General features: G+C 47.7%; 1 protein-coding gene across 12 annotated transcripts in view; it reads right to left on the reverse strand.

Annotated features, from left to right (window-relative positions):
- The window catches only part of KDM5C (lysine demethylase 5C), a 34,404-nt gene extending 21,975 nt beyond the window's left edge, over positions 1–12,429 (reverse strand). For 3 of the 12 annotated variants that reach the window (XM_013986149.2, XM_005673628.3, XM_005673631.3), the window contains exons 1-8: positions 11,758–12,220; positions 7,514–7,591; positions 5,144–5,266; positions 4,665–4,835; positions 3,993–4,127; positions 3,144–3,267; positions 2,868–3,049; positions 1,470–1,628 (exon numbers count right to left, since the gene is read on the reverse strand). In XM_013986149.2, the coding sequence (XP_013841603.1) occupies positions 1,470–1,628; positions 2,868–3,049; positions 3,144–3,267; positions 3,993–4,127; positions 4,665–4,835; positions 5,144–5,266; positions 7,514–7,591; positions 11,758–11,907 (1,122 nt within the window). In that variant the 5' untranslated portion in view covers positions 11,908–12,220. 12 annotated transcript variants of the gene reach the window in all.

Here is an 18,184-nt window from a genome sequence, read left to right on the forward strand (position 1 = left end):
TTTCGAGATAAAATGTGAGTTTATACAATGCTTAGAGAGGTTTTTCTATGCCCAGACTGGAACTACAGGCCTGGGAACATGTCACCAAATACTCTAGTAGCTTGGAGGATGGGAAACTAATGCACTAGCTTCCAGTGTCAAACTCCACACTATTCCTGTTCTTTACTGTCTCAGTAGACAGGATATGTCTAACTCACTTGTTCCAAAGCTCACGGTTTTAGATGAGAGGTGTGTGTACCCCAGAGTCAGGCAGACCTCCTGCTCCTGTCTGAAAACAATGCCAATTTGGTCCACTGACCCACCGCCACTTAGAGAAGCATGCCAAGAAGAGCTGATAGTCTTTGTTGTCAAGATACTGCTGGTATCCAAACTCCTCCCTAAAGGAATCCCCACCACTACTAAGGCCATTACACACTGCCCTGGTCTCCTTCCTCATCTGTCTGTGTTTGTGTGAATGCACATGCACACCTGGTCTCTAAGACCACAGCTGTCTCTCTAAGATAGGGCAAGAGACTATCGATGTCTACTCTCCAGAAATCCAGAGAGATAGAGATGAGCACCTGGAATTTGGATGAAGGAAGGTAGGAGGCTCATGAAACAGACCTGGCAGACTTCCCAGGCTCTTAGCCCTCACTGCTGCTTCACCTGCTTTCCCCGCTGCCTCTCTTGTACTAGGTACATTCTCCCCATACACCCTTGCTCTTGCAACCCTCCACCCACCAAGGGCTCTAGAAAGCCTGCCCATCTCATGTAGTTAAAGTCTACAACATTGCAAACCAATCTAATTATCACAACAGAAGGAAAACGACTAAACATTATACCCACATGATGGGACCCCTACAAGGAAAAAAAAAATCATACCCGTGAATAATTTAATTATACAGAAAAGTGATTATAAAGTAACAAATGAAAATGTGCAATAAGATCCCAAACTTGTTATATAAGATAGTTATATATATGCAATAATGAAAAGATGAGAAGAAAATATACCAGACTATTAATAATGGCTGTCTCTAGGTGGTGTGATGATACGTAATTTGTCTATTTTCCAAGCTTTCTAAAAGAAACAAAGAATACAGAACTTGGAAATCAAAATAACATTTTTTCCTTCATATTCCTGTCCTCCAAATCTCATTGCTGACACCTTCTCTTATTACTACCCTCAGTCATCTTCCTCTTCCTCTGGACTTCTACACCTGAGTTTTTGAACAAACAACTTAACATTTGATTATACATCTTCACATACAATGTCTAACCATGACTCTCACAACCCCAGGCGGTCTGAGAGCTCCCAGAGAACACAGGGTAAGTGTCCTCCTCTTCTTTCTCCCAAAGCTGTGCCTCTAGCCTAGCCCCACCCTAGGGACCCAAACAGAAGCCTGTGGCTGAGCTAGGAGGCTGCTCTAAGACCAGATGAAGAAAGGCAAAGACAGCCTATGAGGCAAAGACTGGGGCTAGGAAGTCCTTACCGCCATGACACACTTTGGGCACCGCCAAACACCCTTGGGAATCTCAGGCAAAGGAGGCAGCAAGCAGAAGATGTGGTAGTTGTCATCACAGCCATCACACAGCAGGAGCTTGTCGTCCTCATCCCCTCGGGAACACATCCGGCATACATATGACTCAATCTGCCAGGGGAGGGAGGCAACAGTTCATTAACCTAAGCCCTGTGCAGCCTTTCAACCACCAGACTCCTCTAGACAGTAACCTAGTCCACAGAGATCTCCATTAGAAACCCACTGTACTTGCTGGCTGGCTGATTCATGGCCCTATACAGGTCAGTCATGCTAGCTCTGGAGTTTAACTACGTGCATGTACCATCTCCCCCAAATAAACTGGGAGAGCTCTGACAGCAGAGTCTATCATTCAGTCTTGAATCCCTCATTTTTATTCATTCAATAAACACTGAATACTTATGCTCAACATTATGCCAGACTCTGCAGTACAGTGATAAATAAGACATGGTATCTGCCTTTTCTTTCTTTTTTAAATGGCTGCACCTGTGGCATATGGAAGTTCCTGGGCCAGGGACTGAACCCAAGCCACAGATGCAGTAACGCTGGATCCTTTAACACACTGCACCATGCTGGGGATAGAACCTGCACCTCCGCAGCACCCCGAACTGCTGCAGTCAAATTCGTAACCCACTGCACCATGGCAGGAACTCCAGCATCTGCCTTCTAAAGGCATGCAGTACTCTAGAGGCACAAGTTCATAAAAATTAAAGGACAGTGTGGACACTGCCAATAGCAGCCTACAAAAGGGTACTATGGGAACCTAAAGGAGGAAGCATCTGAATCAGCAGGAAATAAGTAGAGACAGCCCCGAGGAAGAACTTCACTGAAAAGGTGATGTTTGAAGCTGACTGGAACCTAAAGGTAAACTGAAATTTGGCTATGGGGCAGAGCACAAAGGGAAACGCTTCTAGGCAGAAGAAACAGCATGTGCATAGGATGGGAAAAAGAAAGCATGGCACATCTTGGGGGAAAAAAACAAACATACCTACAAGTAGTTCAGTGTGGCTATAGCAGAGTGAGGTGGGCAGTGCTGGGGAATGAGGCTAGAGGTCAGCAGGGACTGGATCATGCATGGTAATGAGAAGCTTAGACTTTATCCTGAAGCAATGGAGAGGGAGTCTCCTTCTCCGCACCCTTCCAGCACTTCATGTTGACAGCACTTGATCACCCTTTCTTGCTCTTTGTTCCATGTGAGTTGGCCTTGTTTCCCCAATTAAGTGAGCTACCTGAGGGCAGGGCCCACCAGGCCCACTTTTCTGCTTAATGCAACCTGGTCCAATGCCATGCTGGGGAAAGGCTCGTTGAAGGGATGAGAAGCAGAACATTAGGAAGTCAGGGCTGGGTCCTTACAAACTGGGCATTGCTGTGGTTCCTCCGCAGCCTCATGGTCATCTTGGTGCAGGGCTCTGGGCTGTGACTCAGCTCCTCCTTGCTCTCCAGGAAGGTCTTGGGTGAAGTTGACTCCACCTTCACATCCCCGCCTGACTCCTCCTTCACCACTACTGTTGGGGGGCACTCAGGCCCTTCCTTATCTGGGAGAGAGAGAAATGACTCTACAGTTCAGGAGGTCTGAATAGTCAGGGCCACCTCCTCTCCCTTCACACTGCCCAGCCTGCCAGGCCTCACCTTTCTTCCGCAGAGTCTTATCCTTGGCCATGAGGCCCAGGCCCATCATCTTGGGGCCTGCCCCATAGATCTGAAGCTTCTTCAGTTCAGGGTTCTTTTCAATGTCTTCCTCTGTGGGTTCCGGCTGTAAGGAAAGAAGGAGATGAATCAAGACTGCTATCTGGGGCAAACTGCCCCATCCTAAAAGAACAATAGCTTGGGACTACATATATCACCTGAGCTCATGGCAGGTATGGGGCATAGGTGGGCCAGAGCAAGAATTCAGATTGCTTTTTGGAGACTGGGATAAGTGAACTCCCTCCTCATCCCTCTATTGGAAAGGAAATAAGAGAGGATCTCAGTTTTTCCAACTGTAAAGTGAGAATATTAACTCCCACATTACAGTTACAAGGGGATTTGAGGATATAAAGAAATCTAAGTGCTCGACGCTACCAGTTAGGTGGCAGTGACTAATATGATCTGGTAAATTACATGCTTTGCTGAGCCCAGGGACAGTGTCTATCTTGTTCTCTGTTGTATCTCCAGTGTCTAGAAGAATGCCAGCACATAAGCTTCTGCCTGAAGCTAGGGTATAGTACAAGGAGAATGAAATCTACCCCTCTGAGCAGAGTGAGTCAAGAAGGGAACAAGACAGGCAAGAACAGCAGACATAGAAAAGATATTATACGAACAAAACCCAGCCCAGACGCTCAGCTGAGAATAGAGGAAGAACAAGAGGGAAGCCTGAGAGAGGCACACTACTGTTAGAACCGAGAGAAGGGAGAGTGGACCAGGGAACAGGGCCTCGGCCACAGGGAGGGCAAGGACTCTACCTCCAAAGTTCTAAGTTAGAAGAAGGGAAATACTCACATCAGGCTGCAGTCTCTTGGCTCGCCGGCCATAACTGTTGAACTTGGAGGGTTGTACAGACTGTCGAAGGGGGATACTGTGGGGTTTATATTCCTTGTCCTTCTCTTCATTATCAAATGGACGTGTGTTGCACTGCTGGGGACAGGTAAGGGGTAAGGGTCAGGGCATGGGGCCCCAGCCCCTAACAGCAAAGACTTCTTCTACCCTCGCCCAATGGCAACCAAAGCTCTGGTTTCACCCTCCTCCCCACAACCTGCACCAATAGGTCCTATTCAAATGGTGTTTACCACAGATACCAGCACACACTTTGAGAATTCTCATGCCTTTATTTATGCTATCCCTCCTTCCAACCACCTCCCCTCAACCACCTCCCCAACTAAATCAGACTTCATCTCTTCCCAGACCTCTCCAGGTCTCCAGTCCACAGAACCAGTTCCACTAAGAACAAGTGTGGCAGGAAACTATATTCAGTATCCTGTGATAAACCATAATGGAAAAGCACATGAAAAAGAATATGTATGTATAAATGAATTACTTTGTTGTATAGCAGAAATTAATACAATATTATAAATTAACTATACTTCAATAAAAAAAAAAAAAAGAACAAGTGCAGAAATCTGCATCTAGTAGGGGAAAGCCTCTTCCCACCCCACCTTGGTTTGGCATCCTTACCACCAGGTTGGCTCCAGACTGGTACATCTCATAGGGGTAAACAATGCGTTCATAGTGAGAGCGTAGCAAAGAGCCAATGTTCTTGCCTGGTGGGTAGTTGAGGCGCTGGGCCACCCGGGCCCACCGACGGTCCTTGCAGATGGCTTCATAGCCACCTTCTTCCACCACGATCTGTAAGGACAAGCAGGAAGGACATGGATGTGCTGTGTGTATGTACATGAGGGAGTAGGCCTGCAGAAAGGACATGAAAACAACTCCAGCCCCTCACTTCATTGGGGGTTACCCCCTCCTACCTCCACCACTCAGACTCAAATTGCAGCAAGAGATGCCAAGAAGTTCTGATGACAGCTTGTGTGCTACCGGGCTGTGCCCCTTCCATTGCAGCCTAGAGATCCAATATCCAAACCAAGGGGGCCCCCAGAATACCAAGGATATTAAGGTGTGGGGTGGGGAAGGGTTTGAGAAAAACCTGTTCTTACTTTGCTGAGGCTGTAGAGGTCCAAGATCCGCCGTTCTACATTGGGAATCTTTAAGGAGGAGCCCTGGATTTCCCAGAATTTGGCAATCTGATCCAAGTAGTTCAGTTTCACTCTCGTCTGGGCCTGGAGAAGAAATGGCTCAGAGAGGCTGGCCTCCCCTTTACCTGACCCTTGTCTTCTGGCCTAATCTTAGGGGAGGAGAAGAGATACAGAGCAGTCTACTACCCGGGGCCTCTCCCAGTGAACTGGATCCCCAACTCTAGGCAGTGCTTAGCCCACCTTTCATCTCTGCCACCTTCCAGTCAAGAGGAGAAGCCCATGGTCCCCAAACAGAGCAGGTCAGGTCACAACAGCCAACACCTTACATATGTACTCTTTCAATCTCCCTGACAGGGCTGTGTGAGTATCATCAATTTCTTGTACAGAGAGTCCTTGCTTCCTCAAGTCACATAGCAGGTACCAAGAATGTTAAGATACCTCAAGTTTTTGCTTTTCTTCTAATGATTTGCTGTATAGTCTTGAGTAAGTCAATTCTACTCTCGGACCATTTTCTGATTACAAGAGAAATAAAATAACTGTCCAGTCCACTTACCCCAGAAGGGCAGACTTATGAGAGCAACAGTGAAGGCCCCCTGAAAACTCTAGAACTGTATTTAAGCTCTGCATGTTTCAGAGAATGAAGGCTCCAAAAGAGAACATTCAGCTCTGCATATACGCCAATAAATTTGTTCCATGGTGGCTGAAGGGTGGGACTGCATACTAACGCCAGAGTGGCCTAAAGAACTAAAAGTGTGTACCAAAGCAGCACTGGCATCTGCCCTATCCAGGACCCAACGTGGGCCAAAGGTCCTAGGAACAAGGCATGTGCACCATGCTTTTCTGAAATCTCAGTGACCGACCCAAGAAGGGCTCCCCAAGGCCCCAAGTCTATAACCACCTCACCCTGTTCAAGAAGTCTTGGTTCTGGGGAGAACTTATAAGTAAGTCATTACATTTATTACCTTGCTCTGATCCCATTGGGGGAAACAGGGGCAGTTCTTTCACAGATGAGAAAAAGTAAGGTCTATTTGAGGAAAGAAACATCCTATGGCTTCTTTGCTATGTGAACCCCTAAGGGGCCAGGAACCCTGCTCTCTCTCAACCCCTTAGCTTTCCAAGCCTGGTCTCATTTCTGGCCTTCCCCCTCATTAGCCAGCATGATCTCTAGAAAACCTGTCCCTGGCCCATGGTACTTGACACCCTGCCCTAGCTATACCCCTAACAGATCTAGTCAAATACATTTATTTTAGGAATTTGTATCCCTTATAAGAGGTTTTTGCCCTGACCAGAAGAGCACCTAGACTGACTCTAGAACAGTGATTCTCAATGAAGGGTGATTTCACCCTCCAGGGGACCTTTAGCAATGCCTGGAGACATTTTTGGTTGCCATAACCGGGAGAGGGTACCAAAGCATCTAATGGGGTAGAGGCTAGGGATGTTGACAGACATTATACAATGCACAGGACAGCCTCCACGACAAAAAACTTATCTGGCCCAAAATGTCAATAGTGCCAAAGTTGAGGAACTGTGGTTTAGAAGACAAGTAAACTTTTAAGTTATGGGTATTCGGTTGGGCTTAATACTCAACCCCACATCCCCAGGCATATAGTAAGGCTTGTGAATACATTTTAATGAGGGAGAGGAGTGATAGCATAATTCTAACCTACATCTTCCATGGAAAACTCCAGAACTTTACCTGGAACTGGCTTAAGGGCATCTACTCTCATTACCCTGGGGCATTATCAAGCCTTTAGTGGAGAACCTCACCTTACCCATGCAAAGGGCCTGGACTTCCTGCACAGAACACAAGGGAGAGGGAAAAGCCTACCTGCCTAACACTCTATCCAAGTTTGTAAGCATTCCAGCTTCCACACAGACAGACCAGTTCTTACGTTGTTCCCGCCCATCCACCTCATCTCCCATCTTACCAAACACCATGGAAGGAAGGTAGGAAGCACAAGGCTATAAATGAACTGGACAGATGAGGCCACATTCAGCTGGCCAAGCAAGAAAGGGTCTCAGCTAGTCCCATAACCATATTTCTCTTTTGCTGACCCAAGTAGGGTAGGTTAGTTTAAAAGGGAACGTTAGAAGGAAACTTTTGTGGAAAAGGTACATACTCTGCTTTGGGATCAGGGATGCTAAATGCCCCTGTTCTTGGTTATATTCAGAGCTTTAAAGCTTCCTCCATGCCCTCCAGGCAATTTCACAGAAGACAGAATAAAGGCCTAGTTAGGGAAAGTACTGTAGCTGGAGAAGGTGGGAGGGAAGTGGGATCAGAGCTCAGGTACCCATTCTCCCAACCCCACCACCAGCTGCTAGTCTTCTCACCTCTAGTTCATTCAGTCTCTGGATTCGGGGAGTAAACCTGAAGTTGTCCACTTCTACAGCAAACGGTGGCTGCCAGTCCTGGGTGGGTACAGAAGGAAGGGGAGTAGGGTTATTCCAGCACAGTGCAAGACCAGAGGACACTGAATGCAGCTCAGCATTCATTCATGCCTTCCCAGACCTCCAGCCACTCCAGATCTTTTAACCTAGCAAACACTCAACCCCAGCACACAACTCACAACTGGGCTTTAGGAGCCCCTCAAGACCATACCCAACATCCCGCGCACATACTATGGGAAATGTCTGAGTCCCTCCTCACAGTACAGTACGAAGATTTTAAGAAACAGAGAGATGGGGCCCAAAACAGTTGACCTCAAACTCTCCCTATGCTCACATTAACCACTCGTTCCCTAGGCATGTGCTGTAGGACACACAGTCTGGAAGTACCAGAAAGCACACAGACCTAGAGTCAGAAGACCTGGGTTCATGGGGTTTTTTTTTTTTTTTGTCTTTTTTAGGGCCGCATCCAAGGCACATGGAGGTTCCCAGGCTAGGGGTCCAATCGGAGCCACAGCCACCAGCCTACGCCACAGCCATAGCCACGCCAGATCCAAGCTGCATCTGCAACCCACACCACAGCTCACAGCAATGCCGGATCCTCAACCCACTGACTGAGGCCAGGGATTGAACCTAAAACCCCATGGTTTCTAGTTGGATTTGTCTCCGCTGTGCCACAACGGGAACTCCCTGGGTTCATGTTTTAGCTCCACTACTTACTAGATACGGAATTTTACATTTCTGAACCTGTTTTCTCAACTATAAGATAGGAATGTGAACTCTTGCCCTGGTTTCCTCATAAGATTAATATGAAAAAATTAAACTAGTTTTCAAATGAAAATGTTATTCAAAGGAATCATCACTAAGACTTGACATCTAAGGCTGACCCCACTACCCAATACACATACAGGGTAGCTCAGCTCCAATTTGGGCAAGATTTAAAGGTTTGGGTCTTTAATGTCTGTTCTCTCAGTTTTAAAGGTCTGGGACAGACACTACAGGGAAGAGCAAGGAACAAGGAGCAAGAATCTGCACCACTTGCCTGGTCAGAAAGGTTTCCTGGGGGTCCTCTCTCAAACACCTGCCCAGTACAGGAACAGAAAGGGGAAGAAGTGGGAAGGGGGGGATTCTAAGTGCTGGGATGCCCCACTGACTGCCATGATAAAGACTGGGAAGATTTGGAGAGGAGGAGGGAAGTCAGGTGATAATAAAGGTAAGGGAGACTCTGCCCTGCCAAGCTGGAGCTTGCTGTGTCCTGCCCAAAGGGCAGCTGTGAAGAGCCTCCTCCCCAATGCCTTCCCCACCCGTCCCCCCACCCCACCCCCACAACCTCCCATGTAGTCAGTCCTCTCCTCCCCAGAGCCCTGACTCCTGCTGGGGTGACAAAAAGTACCCGGAGTAACGTAGCCTACTGCCCTCATTTAATAAATGGGGAAGTGAGGCCCAGACAAGTAATGTGATTTCTCCAGAATCATATGTTGAGTTAGTGGTAGAGTCAAGACTAGAACCCCCGTCTTCTGACCTCCAGTCCAAGGCTCTTTGCACTACACCAGGCTATCAGTGTTCATGCACACATGTATACATATAGAAGGGGGGAGGGGGACAGTAAAAAAGAATAAAAAAGCTGGTGTCTTCTGTGTGCACACTTTTTAGAACAAGGGCCAGAGGACTCATACTTGCATGCACACATAGTCCCCACCCCCATTCCCCCAAAGCGGGTAGCAAACACAGAGAACTCAAAATAAAACAAAATAAAACCCTAAAATGATATGGCTCAAGCCCAGACAAGCTCCCCATGCCCTCTCGCCTCCCATCAGTAAGGCACTCACTCCCCTCAGTACAGGTAAAACAGGTAGAGAAGTGCTCAGACCCAAAACTCCAGGCACCTTTCTTAACTGCTGAATCAAATTCTAGGTAAGAAGTGCAACCACCAAGCAACCTGACAGGAAATGGCAGGACTGGAATCCTAGAGCAGGAGCTATGCTTGCAACAGATAGCTGGGGAAGGTCCAGCAAATCTCCCTGCCTGGCTCTCCTGGGACCTAAAGTTCACTCATCGGGCCTTTAGTCCCATACTCCTGTGTGCCAAATACTCAGTATGTGAGTATTATCAGAATGGTGATAAAAAGGTTGGCTACATTCAAGGCCCTTCCAAGCTCCCCTGGGTCTACTCCAGGATAATAACACTCTCCTTGCACCCATCTTCCTCAAGAGTAGCAGTCACCTGACCAGCAATTCAGAACTCAATCACCCTTCTCCCACCCTTCCTCAGGCAAACTTCCAATTTCCAAGCACCCGCCCATACAAAGGTTCCCACCCTGGCCCAAGCACCACTTGGGTGAGTGCTTTAAATTCCAGCCAGAAGTCCCAGATGCCTAAAGGAGGCCTAGCAGCAGCCCCACGGGAGGGGAAAACAGAACAAAACCGGAGAGAGAGCCAGGTCTCCTAGATTGGAGGGAAACACGGTGTTGGGAGAGAAGAGAAGCATAACAAAGGATGGCCCCCTGCAGGAAGGACGACAGACAGAGACAGACACAAACACACACACCCCGGGGACATGTCACACTTCTCAATTCCTGTCACCCAAGGAAGGGTAACAATACCTGCATGAGGCCAGCCTGCCCCAAGAAGTCCAAGATAGAAAAATGGGATAGAAAATTCAAATCTCAACTGTCCCCTATGTCAGATATGCCTCTTTCCCACACGCCTGCCAGGCCACTTCAGGGAGTACCTTCTTGAGGCTGCCCAGGACTCCAGCCTCTCCTTTCTGCTAGCCTTACTGACCTCTCACTACCCACTGCCACTCCCTCACCATGGACAAGGATACCTCAGAGAACTGTGGCCAGATTCCAACAAGGAAGAAATTAGCTTACCCAACACCTCCCAGAGGATCCATCTGAAACCAGCCTAGATCTGTGGCTGAGCACCAGAAAGCACCAAGCTGAATAAAAAGGCCTGTGGTGCCCTCCTCAGGTGGCAGTGAGGTTTCCCATCCGGTTTCAGCCAGGAGACACCCACTCAAAAACACCCTGTTCCAGACAAATTCAATTCCTGCCGGTGGAACCCCAAGCGGTGACTGAACAACATATATCCTTTGCCCTCCATGCTAGCAAGGTGGCAGCCTATCCTAGCCCCTGGGGGACTCCTCCTGGCCTGAAGCCAGGCCTAGGAGCAAAGATATGCCCTCTGTTCCTGACCTCTAGGAATCAAGTGTTTTAAAGGAGGCAGACTTCCATAGGTCCATTCTGTTTCTGGGAGACCAAGAATAGCTTATCCTCTGGGACTTCCTACATCCTGGGACAGATCCGAGTAGAAATCATACCCCACCCCAAGCTGACTGATCCAAGACTCTCCATAGAAGTCAAGCCTAGAGAAGTGATGTGCAGGAAGGGCCCAGATAGCACCTTCAACTGGGAAAAGAAGGGGACAATTCCCTGAACCATCTCAAGGGAGCCAGACAGAATATTCCCTGTGAGACAGATTTCCTGACTGGTCTACCAGGCCAGAATATTATCATATATAGACTGAAATGGCCTGGCACGGTTTGAATAAATATGAGTCAACCCACATAGGAGCAAACCAATGACCACATCAAACACCTTCACAGTCACAATAATTACCACTTATCTAGTACCTATTACACACAGACGCTACCTAGTTTCATCCAATTCTCGAAATAAGCATTCACGGGACCTATTTCACAGGCTCTGAGAGATTACGTTACTTGTCCAAGGTCACACAGCTGGTAAGCCGCAGAATGGAGTTTTGAACTCAGAGCTGTGATCTTCCCACTACACCACGCTGCCTGCCTTAAGAGAAGTGATACCAGTAAATAGGAAAAAAGCCTTATTTAGTGCAGCCTTGACCTAGGCAGTTTGGGATAACCAAGAGATGTGCGGGGAGCCTCTCCGTGAACTCTCCCCGGGCCACTAAGCATCCCTGTCTTGAATCTCACTGATTCTGAAGGGCGAGGTGGGAGTGGGGGTGTGGGTCTCTGACTAGGGGCCCTCAGCTCACGAAAGGACCCCTGGCCCCAGTACCCTTTCTCCCACCTGCGTCGCATCCACAACGGTCCCGGCCACCCTATCTCCTCACACTTCAAGCTGCCCTCCGCCCCAAAACTTCTCCGCCCGCTATCCTAGTTCTTCATCCCCGGCCTGTCCGCCCGCAACCACCAGCCCAGGGCCTTACCGCGGGTGGGCGGATCTTGCAAATGCCCGACTTCTCGGCGATGGGCCTGATTTTCGCGATGTAGCCGAGAGGGTCTCGGAACTCCGCCCAGCTAGGCTCGAACACTGGGCACTCCGGCGGCGGTAGGAAGTCGTCTGACCCCGGCTCCATGGTGGGTCTTAGGACTGGAAGGCTCGGACCGCCCTTAAGGGCTCATGGCGGACACCGCTGTATGAAGCCGAGGCACTGCTCGGAGACTAGGCCCTAAGCGGGGCGGCCGCCGCCCGCCGAGGGCCCAGGGGGCGTGTAGCTGCCACGCTCTCAGAGGCTCAGGCTGACGCTACGGCTATTGCCTCTTCGTCTTGCTCCGTTCCTTCCAAACTGTACCGCTGCCTCCCAACTACCGCTGCCTTCGCCACCACAGTTACCTCCCAACCGCCGGGGCCTTCATCGCCGCCGCCGCCATCTTGGTTTGTCAGCGTCTCCCCCCTCCCCTCACCACAACAAACCGAATCCCTCCGCGGGATGGCCCTCCGAGCCTCGTCTATCTTGCGTGAGACCGAGCCCTAGGAAGCCTTTATCTCCTGGGGACTGAGCTGAATAGGCAGGCGTGGGTTCCCTATCAGGAAGCGGGAACTCAAAAGTGACTCCCAGACTGAAAGAAAATAGTCCGCCTCAGCGGCGGAGGAGCAAAGTTGTAAATAACTGCCGGATCCTCTTTCCGGATGGACCGGCGGTGCACGTTTAAAGGCCAGTGGTGCGCATGCGCGTTATAAAAGCAAACCGGAAGAGGAGCTGGCGTTGGTGGGTGGTGGACCCAAACTGGCACCTCCTCGATGACCTCAGCCCTGGAGCGAGCCCCGCCCCAACATGTTCTCCTTCTCCCGGGTCTTTCCGGTGTGAGCCACAGTGGGCGGCTTCGGGCACCTGATTGCAAGAGGCCCTTTTCTGCCGGTCGGCAGGGTGGGAAAAATGTACAGAGCTCCCAGCTTTAGGAGCTGATAGCTCTAGGGCTTTGAAACAAGAAAGCCGGGAGGCTGCTCCCTTCCCAGGGATTGCGGATTTTTAGAATCCTGGGTCCCGAAGAGAGGAAGGAAATATTTATTTTGTCCGAGTTTGCGTGTAGATGGGGCTCTCAGAGATGGGGCTTCCATTTCTCAACCCCAGAGTCATTGTCAGCATTTTAATGAACACTTTCAACTGTTCTGTATGCGCTTTTATTGTGTCCGTATTTATGACATATCCCCCTACAAAATAGTCTGAGAGTATTATATATATTTTAACTATCGAATTTTAGCAACAGTATATTTATCACCTACCAGTGCCCACCGTGGGAAGCACTTAGTGTTTGCCCATTTGGGAGCCTACAGTGTACTTAGCAAATATTTGGCAAGGGGGTTTTATTTGTTGTATACAGTTCCTGTCATGAATTTGAGTACCTACTATGTGTACATGTTTGTGAGCGGTTTCTGAGTAGGTTTATTATTAACTACTTTGAGTATCAAACCAGTACTTAGCTCATACATCAGGCATCTACTGCATTTGAGGGTCATCAAGTTATTCATCAGTTGTGGGCCTACAGTGTACAGCTCGAACACCTACTGTGCACATATTAGAGTGCTTGTGTACATGCTGATTAAGTGCTTATTTTGTGTTCCCCATCTGACTGAATTCCTTAAAGGCAGGGAATATGTGCCCTTATACATCCTTAGCACTTGACATGGCAAGCAGAAAGTTAATGTTGAGTAAACAAAAGAAAAATGAATATATTTTTGAGCAGCCTTGGTATATATTGAAAATACTATATATTCTTTTCAAACATTTCCCATGTATATTTAAGCTTCTGCTGTAAGCTTGAATATGTTTGAAGAAGGTGGAGAGAGTCATTTCTTCATTTAGTTAACTGTTCCTAATCAGTTAGGTATATATCATATTGCCAACTCAGGACTGAGGTAAGGGTATCCTCTCCGAAGGAGCAGGGAACATTGGTAGGAGCTCACATCCTGGGGTCCCACCAGCTCTGCCATTTTTAGTTATGTGACCTTGGTAAGTCCCAACTTCTGAAACCGAATGATGTTGTATGGGGCTGATAACACCTACCTTGTGGGATTGTCATACAGAACCTGGCATTGAGAAGGCCCTCAGTATCTGTAAACTGTTATTTTTATTTCTGAGAGTTGACAAACAATATGTCAAAACTCATTAAGAATCTCCTTTGTGCTAGGCATTGTGCCCCATGATTTCAGATTTTTTTTTTTAATCACCTGAATCCTTAGATTGTCTTGAATGTTTGGAGTCTTTATCCCTACTTGGCTTATGAGGAAGCTTGTCCCAAATAATACAAATAGGAAGTGACATCTCCTATCTAGTCTTCTAGGTGTCAGGGAAACCTCAGCCCCTCTCCACCAGAAACACAGATGAATGACCCAATTGAACAACTGTCTGGATGGGAAATAAAGCTAGATGAGGTGATGCTAATAACAGTAACACTACCCTCTCAAGTGTGTAAGCATCTAACAGCCCACATATCTCTTTCATACCAATTATTTCCCTTAATACTTGCCTTGGGAAAGATGTAGGTCAATTTACCCATTCCATAGATGAGAAATCAAGTTCCAGACAGATTAAACGACTTGCCCACTGTTACATGGGAAGTTGCTGACTCTTGGTTAAATGCTCTTCCTACCATTTGCTCCCACCAGTAACAGAACTAGGCAGGAGAAGGTGAGAATAAAGAAGGCGAGAGAATATGCCATATCCTAGGCTGAAGGAAGTTGGGCCTCAGTGAAGGGCAAAGAGCATGAATTAGGCATCAGGGGACCCAGATTTGGGGTCTAAGCTTAGCCTTCCCATAGCCTTTTCTGAGGTCCTTAGTCCAGATACCACTCCCACCATCCTGGAAGAGTAAATAGAAATTGTATAGTCTTTGAAAGCCAGTCAGATCCAATTCATTCATTCTTAAACATTTACTAAATTCTTACTATTCACCAAGCAATTTGATGGACCCTGGGAATATAATGGCGATGAAAACAGACATGATCCCTGCTTTCCTGTAGCTGGCATTCACCCACTGAGATCTACCAAGTACCTCACCTCCCTGAACCTTGATTTTTCTCATTTACCCAATGAGGCTATGTAATCCTTTCCTGACAGGGTAGTTATGAAGATTAGGGATGATGATAACTACCATTCATCAAAGCCCAGCTGCTATGAAATAGGTATTGTTATCCCCTTTTACAGATGAGGAGACTGAAGTTCAGAGAAGCATAAACTTAACGGAAGTCACATGGCTAGTAAGTGGCAGAGTTCAAACCCAGGTCTGACCGCTGTACAATTCTGCCTGTAAAAGTCTCAGATGGTGCTCCTGCCCACGACCATAGTAAGGTGCTCAGGAAATGGGCTCCTTTCTCAACCCTTGGATGTTTCTGGGGGCCAGCCTGAGTCTGGGCACTGCAGGGTTAAGAATTGGGAAGCAGCAGGGAGCTCACCCTGGACTGAGAGCTGGGTTGGCCTTACTCACCCACCTGGGAGAGAGGGTCTGGCATGGAACTGGTACAGAGCAGGGATTGGAAGTCTTGGCTGTGCTCTCGACCATGCTCACCCCACCCATGTTTTCCAGATGAACTGGATGAGAGTGACTTTGTGCCTCACTTTCTTGATTTGTAAAATAAGGTAAGGTCCCTTCCAGTTCTGAAATAGGTATGAGCTGCGAGTTCTTTTTTTTTTTTTTTTTTTTTTTGGTCTTTTTGGCATTTCTTGGGCTGCTCCCGCGCATATGGAGGTTCCCAGGCTAGGGGTCCAATCGGAGCTGTAGCCACCAGCCTATGCCAGAGCCACAGCAACGCAGGATCTGAGCCGCGTCTGCAACCTACACCACAGCTCACGGCAACGCCAGATCGTTAACCCACTGAGCAAGGGCAGGGACCGAACCCGCAGCCTCATGGTTCCTAGTCGGATTCGTTAACCACTGTGCCACGACGGGAACTCCTGAGCTGTGAGTTCTAACTCCTAAAGAGCTCTGGAATTTATCCCCTCTTCCCCATGCCTTTTTCTAATCTTCTGCTCCCCATGATAGCCATTTACTATCTCTATACTAGATTATTAAAAGAGCCTCCTCAAGATATCAAGATATCTATGTGAATATATATATGTACAGAGAGAATATAGATGCATATTATATGCTTAATACATATGCATAACAATAAAATGATATATTCAAAAATAATAATTGTAAATGAATTAGGGTAGTAGTGGATTATAACTCATTGACTAAAATAAAAATCCATGACTCCACACAGATATAAATAAATAAAATGGGGGAAAAGGGAAAGCTCTTCCTAGAAAGAATGATGGTGTTAGAAACTCAATAGATGCTCATACTTTTTCCAAATAAAAAAGCAACTCCGGTTCCCATCGTGGCGCAGTGGTTAACGAATCCGAGTAGGAACCATGAGGTTGAGGGTTCAGTCCCCGCCCTTGCTCAGTGGGTTAACGATCCGGCGTTGCCGTGAGCTGTGGTGTAGGTCGCAGATGCGGCTCGGATCCCGCGTTGCTGTGGCTCTGGTGTAGGCCAGTGGCTACAGCTCCGATTGGACCCCTAGCCTGGGAACCTCCAAATGCCGCGGGAGCGGCCCAAGAAATGGCAAAAAAAAAAAAAAAAAAAAAAAAAAAAAAAAAAAAAAAGCAACTCTCTGCAAAACATAGCTATAACACCTGGTGACCAAATCTTGGTCCCTAAATTCCATTCTCAACCAAAAAGAACAGGAGCTCCTTGAAGAAAAAAAAAATGGCTGATTCCAGACTGGGGCAGGAAAGTACAAGATGCGCCTGGAGCATCTTGTGGTGCCAGAAAATAAGGAAGCACTCAAGGAAAGATGGAGACCTGCCAAAAAGAGCCAGCTTGGAGAGCCTCTTGCTGGCCAAATCTGGGACATTTTGAATATCAAAATAAATAATATTAACTTGCTATAACCCATCAAATATGATAGACAGCCATGAGTTCCTGAGAATATAAATAAATAAACATAGAAGGGAAAGCTCTCTTATACTGAAAAGCCGACTGATCCATGTCAATAGAATGATGGCATTTGACAATCACCATTTGGCAACCTCAGGAATCATCAGCGAATGCTAAAACTGGTGGGTGAAAGTTTGAGGAGTAACAGGATAGTTACATAATTTCAATTCATCTCTCCTCAAGACACTCTTAAATTACAAAGAGAAAAAGTAACTTTACAATGGAGACATTTATGTAGCCCAATGTGTGCCTACCTGGCCTTCCTTTAGTTCCTACCCAGGCCCGGAGGTCTGGCCTGGGTGAGAAACCCTGTTAGTAACAGAGGAATGAGGATGAGGACTACCCGCCTCTGCTTTGGGATGTGACATGCCCACTAGCTAGCTGGGCTGCCCTCTCCCATTTCTTTCTCATTATTCCACTAGCATTACATAGTTGCATATCTCCAGGCCTTTGCATGTGCTGCTCCCTCTGACAAATGCCCTTCTTTACTGGGCTCTTTTTATTTTTATTTTTATTTATTTATTTATTTTTTGTCTTTTTAGGGCCGCATTCTCAGCATATGGAGGTTCCCAGGCTAGGGGTCCAAACGGAGCTACGGCTGCCGGTCCACACCACAGCCACAGCAATGCCAGATCCGAGCCCCATCTGTGACCTACACCACAGCTCACGGCAACGCCAGATCCTCAACCCACTGAGCAAGGCCAAGAATCAAACCCACAACCTCAGGGTTCCTAGTAGGATTCGTTTTCTCTGCGCGACGACGGGGACTCCTACCGGGCTAATTCTTACTCACCGTTCAAGACTCAAGATAAAGGAGCAGTTCCAGAAACACTTCCCTGATCCCCTACCCCCGGCCCTAAGTGGGGTTTTCCCTTTATTTTTTCTTTTTGGGGATGCAACTGGGGCATATGGAAGTTCCTGGGCTAGAGGCTGACTCAGAGCTGCAGCTGCTGGCCTACACCACAGCCACAGCAAGGTGGGATCCCTGTTGCATCTGCAGCCTACACCACAGTTCACGGCAATGCCGGATCCTTAACCCACTGAGAGAGGCCAGGGATTGAACCTACATCCTTATGGATACTAGTCAGGGTCTTAACCCACTGAGCCACAATGGGAACTCTGGTTTCCCCTTTCTTTGTGCCCCCCTTCTGGGCCTATGCTTATATCGTATTGACATTATTCCCCCAGGCTGTCTACTTCTGAGAGTCTTGTCCTGCACTGTCCAATATGGTAGCCACTATCCACATGTGGCTATTGAAATTTAAACTTTAAAATCCAGTTCTTCATTTGCAACTAGCTGCATTTCAAGTGCTCAGTAGCCACATGTGGCTAGGGGTTATCCTACTGGGCAGCACAGGTTTAGGACATTTCCACCATCACAGAGAGACTTCTCAGATAGCACTGGTCTAAGACAAAGGTAAGCACCCCATG

The sequence above is a fragment of the Sus scrofa genome, chromosome X, assembly GCF_000003025.6.
Source record: "Sus scrofa isolate TJ Tabasco breed Duroc chromosome X, Sscrofa11.1, whole genome shotgun sequence".
Taxonomy (NCBI): Eukaryota; Metazoa; Chordata; class Mammalia; order Artiodactyla; family Suidae; genus Sus; species Sus scrofa.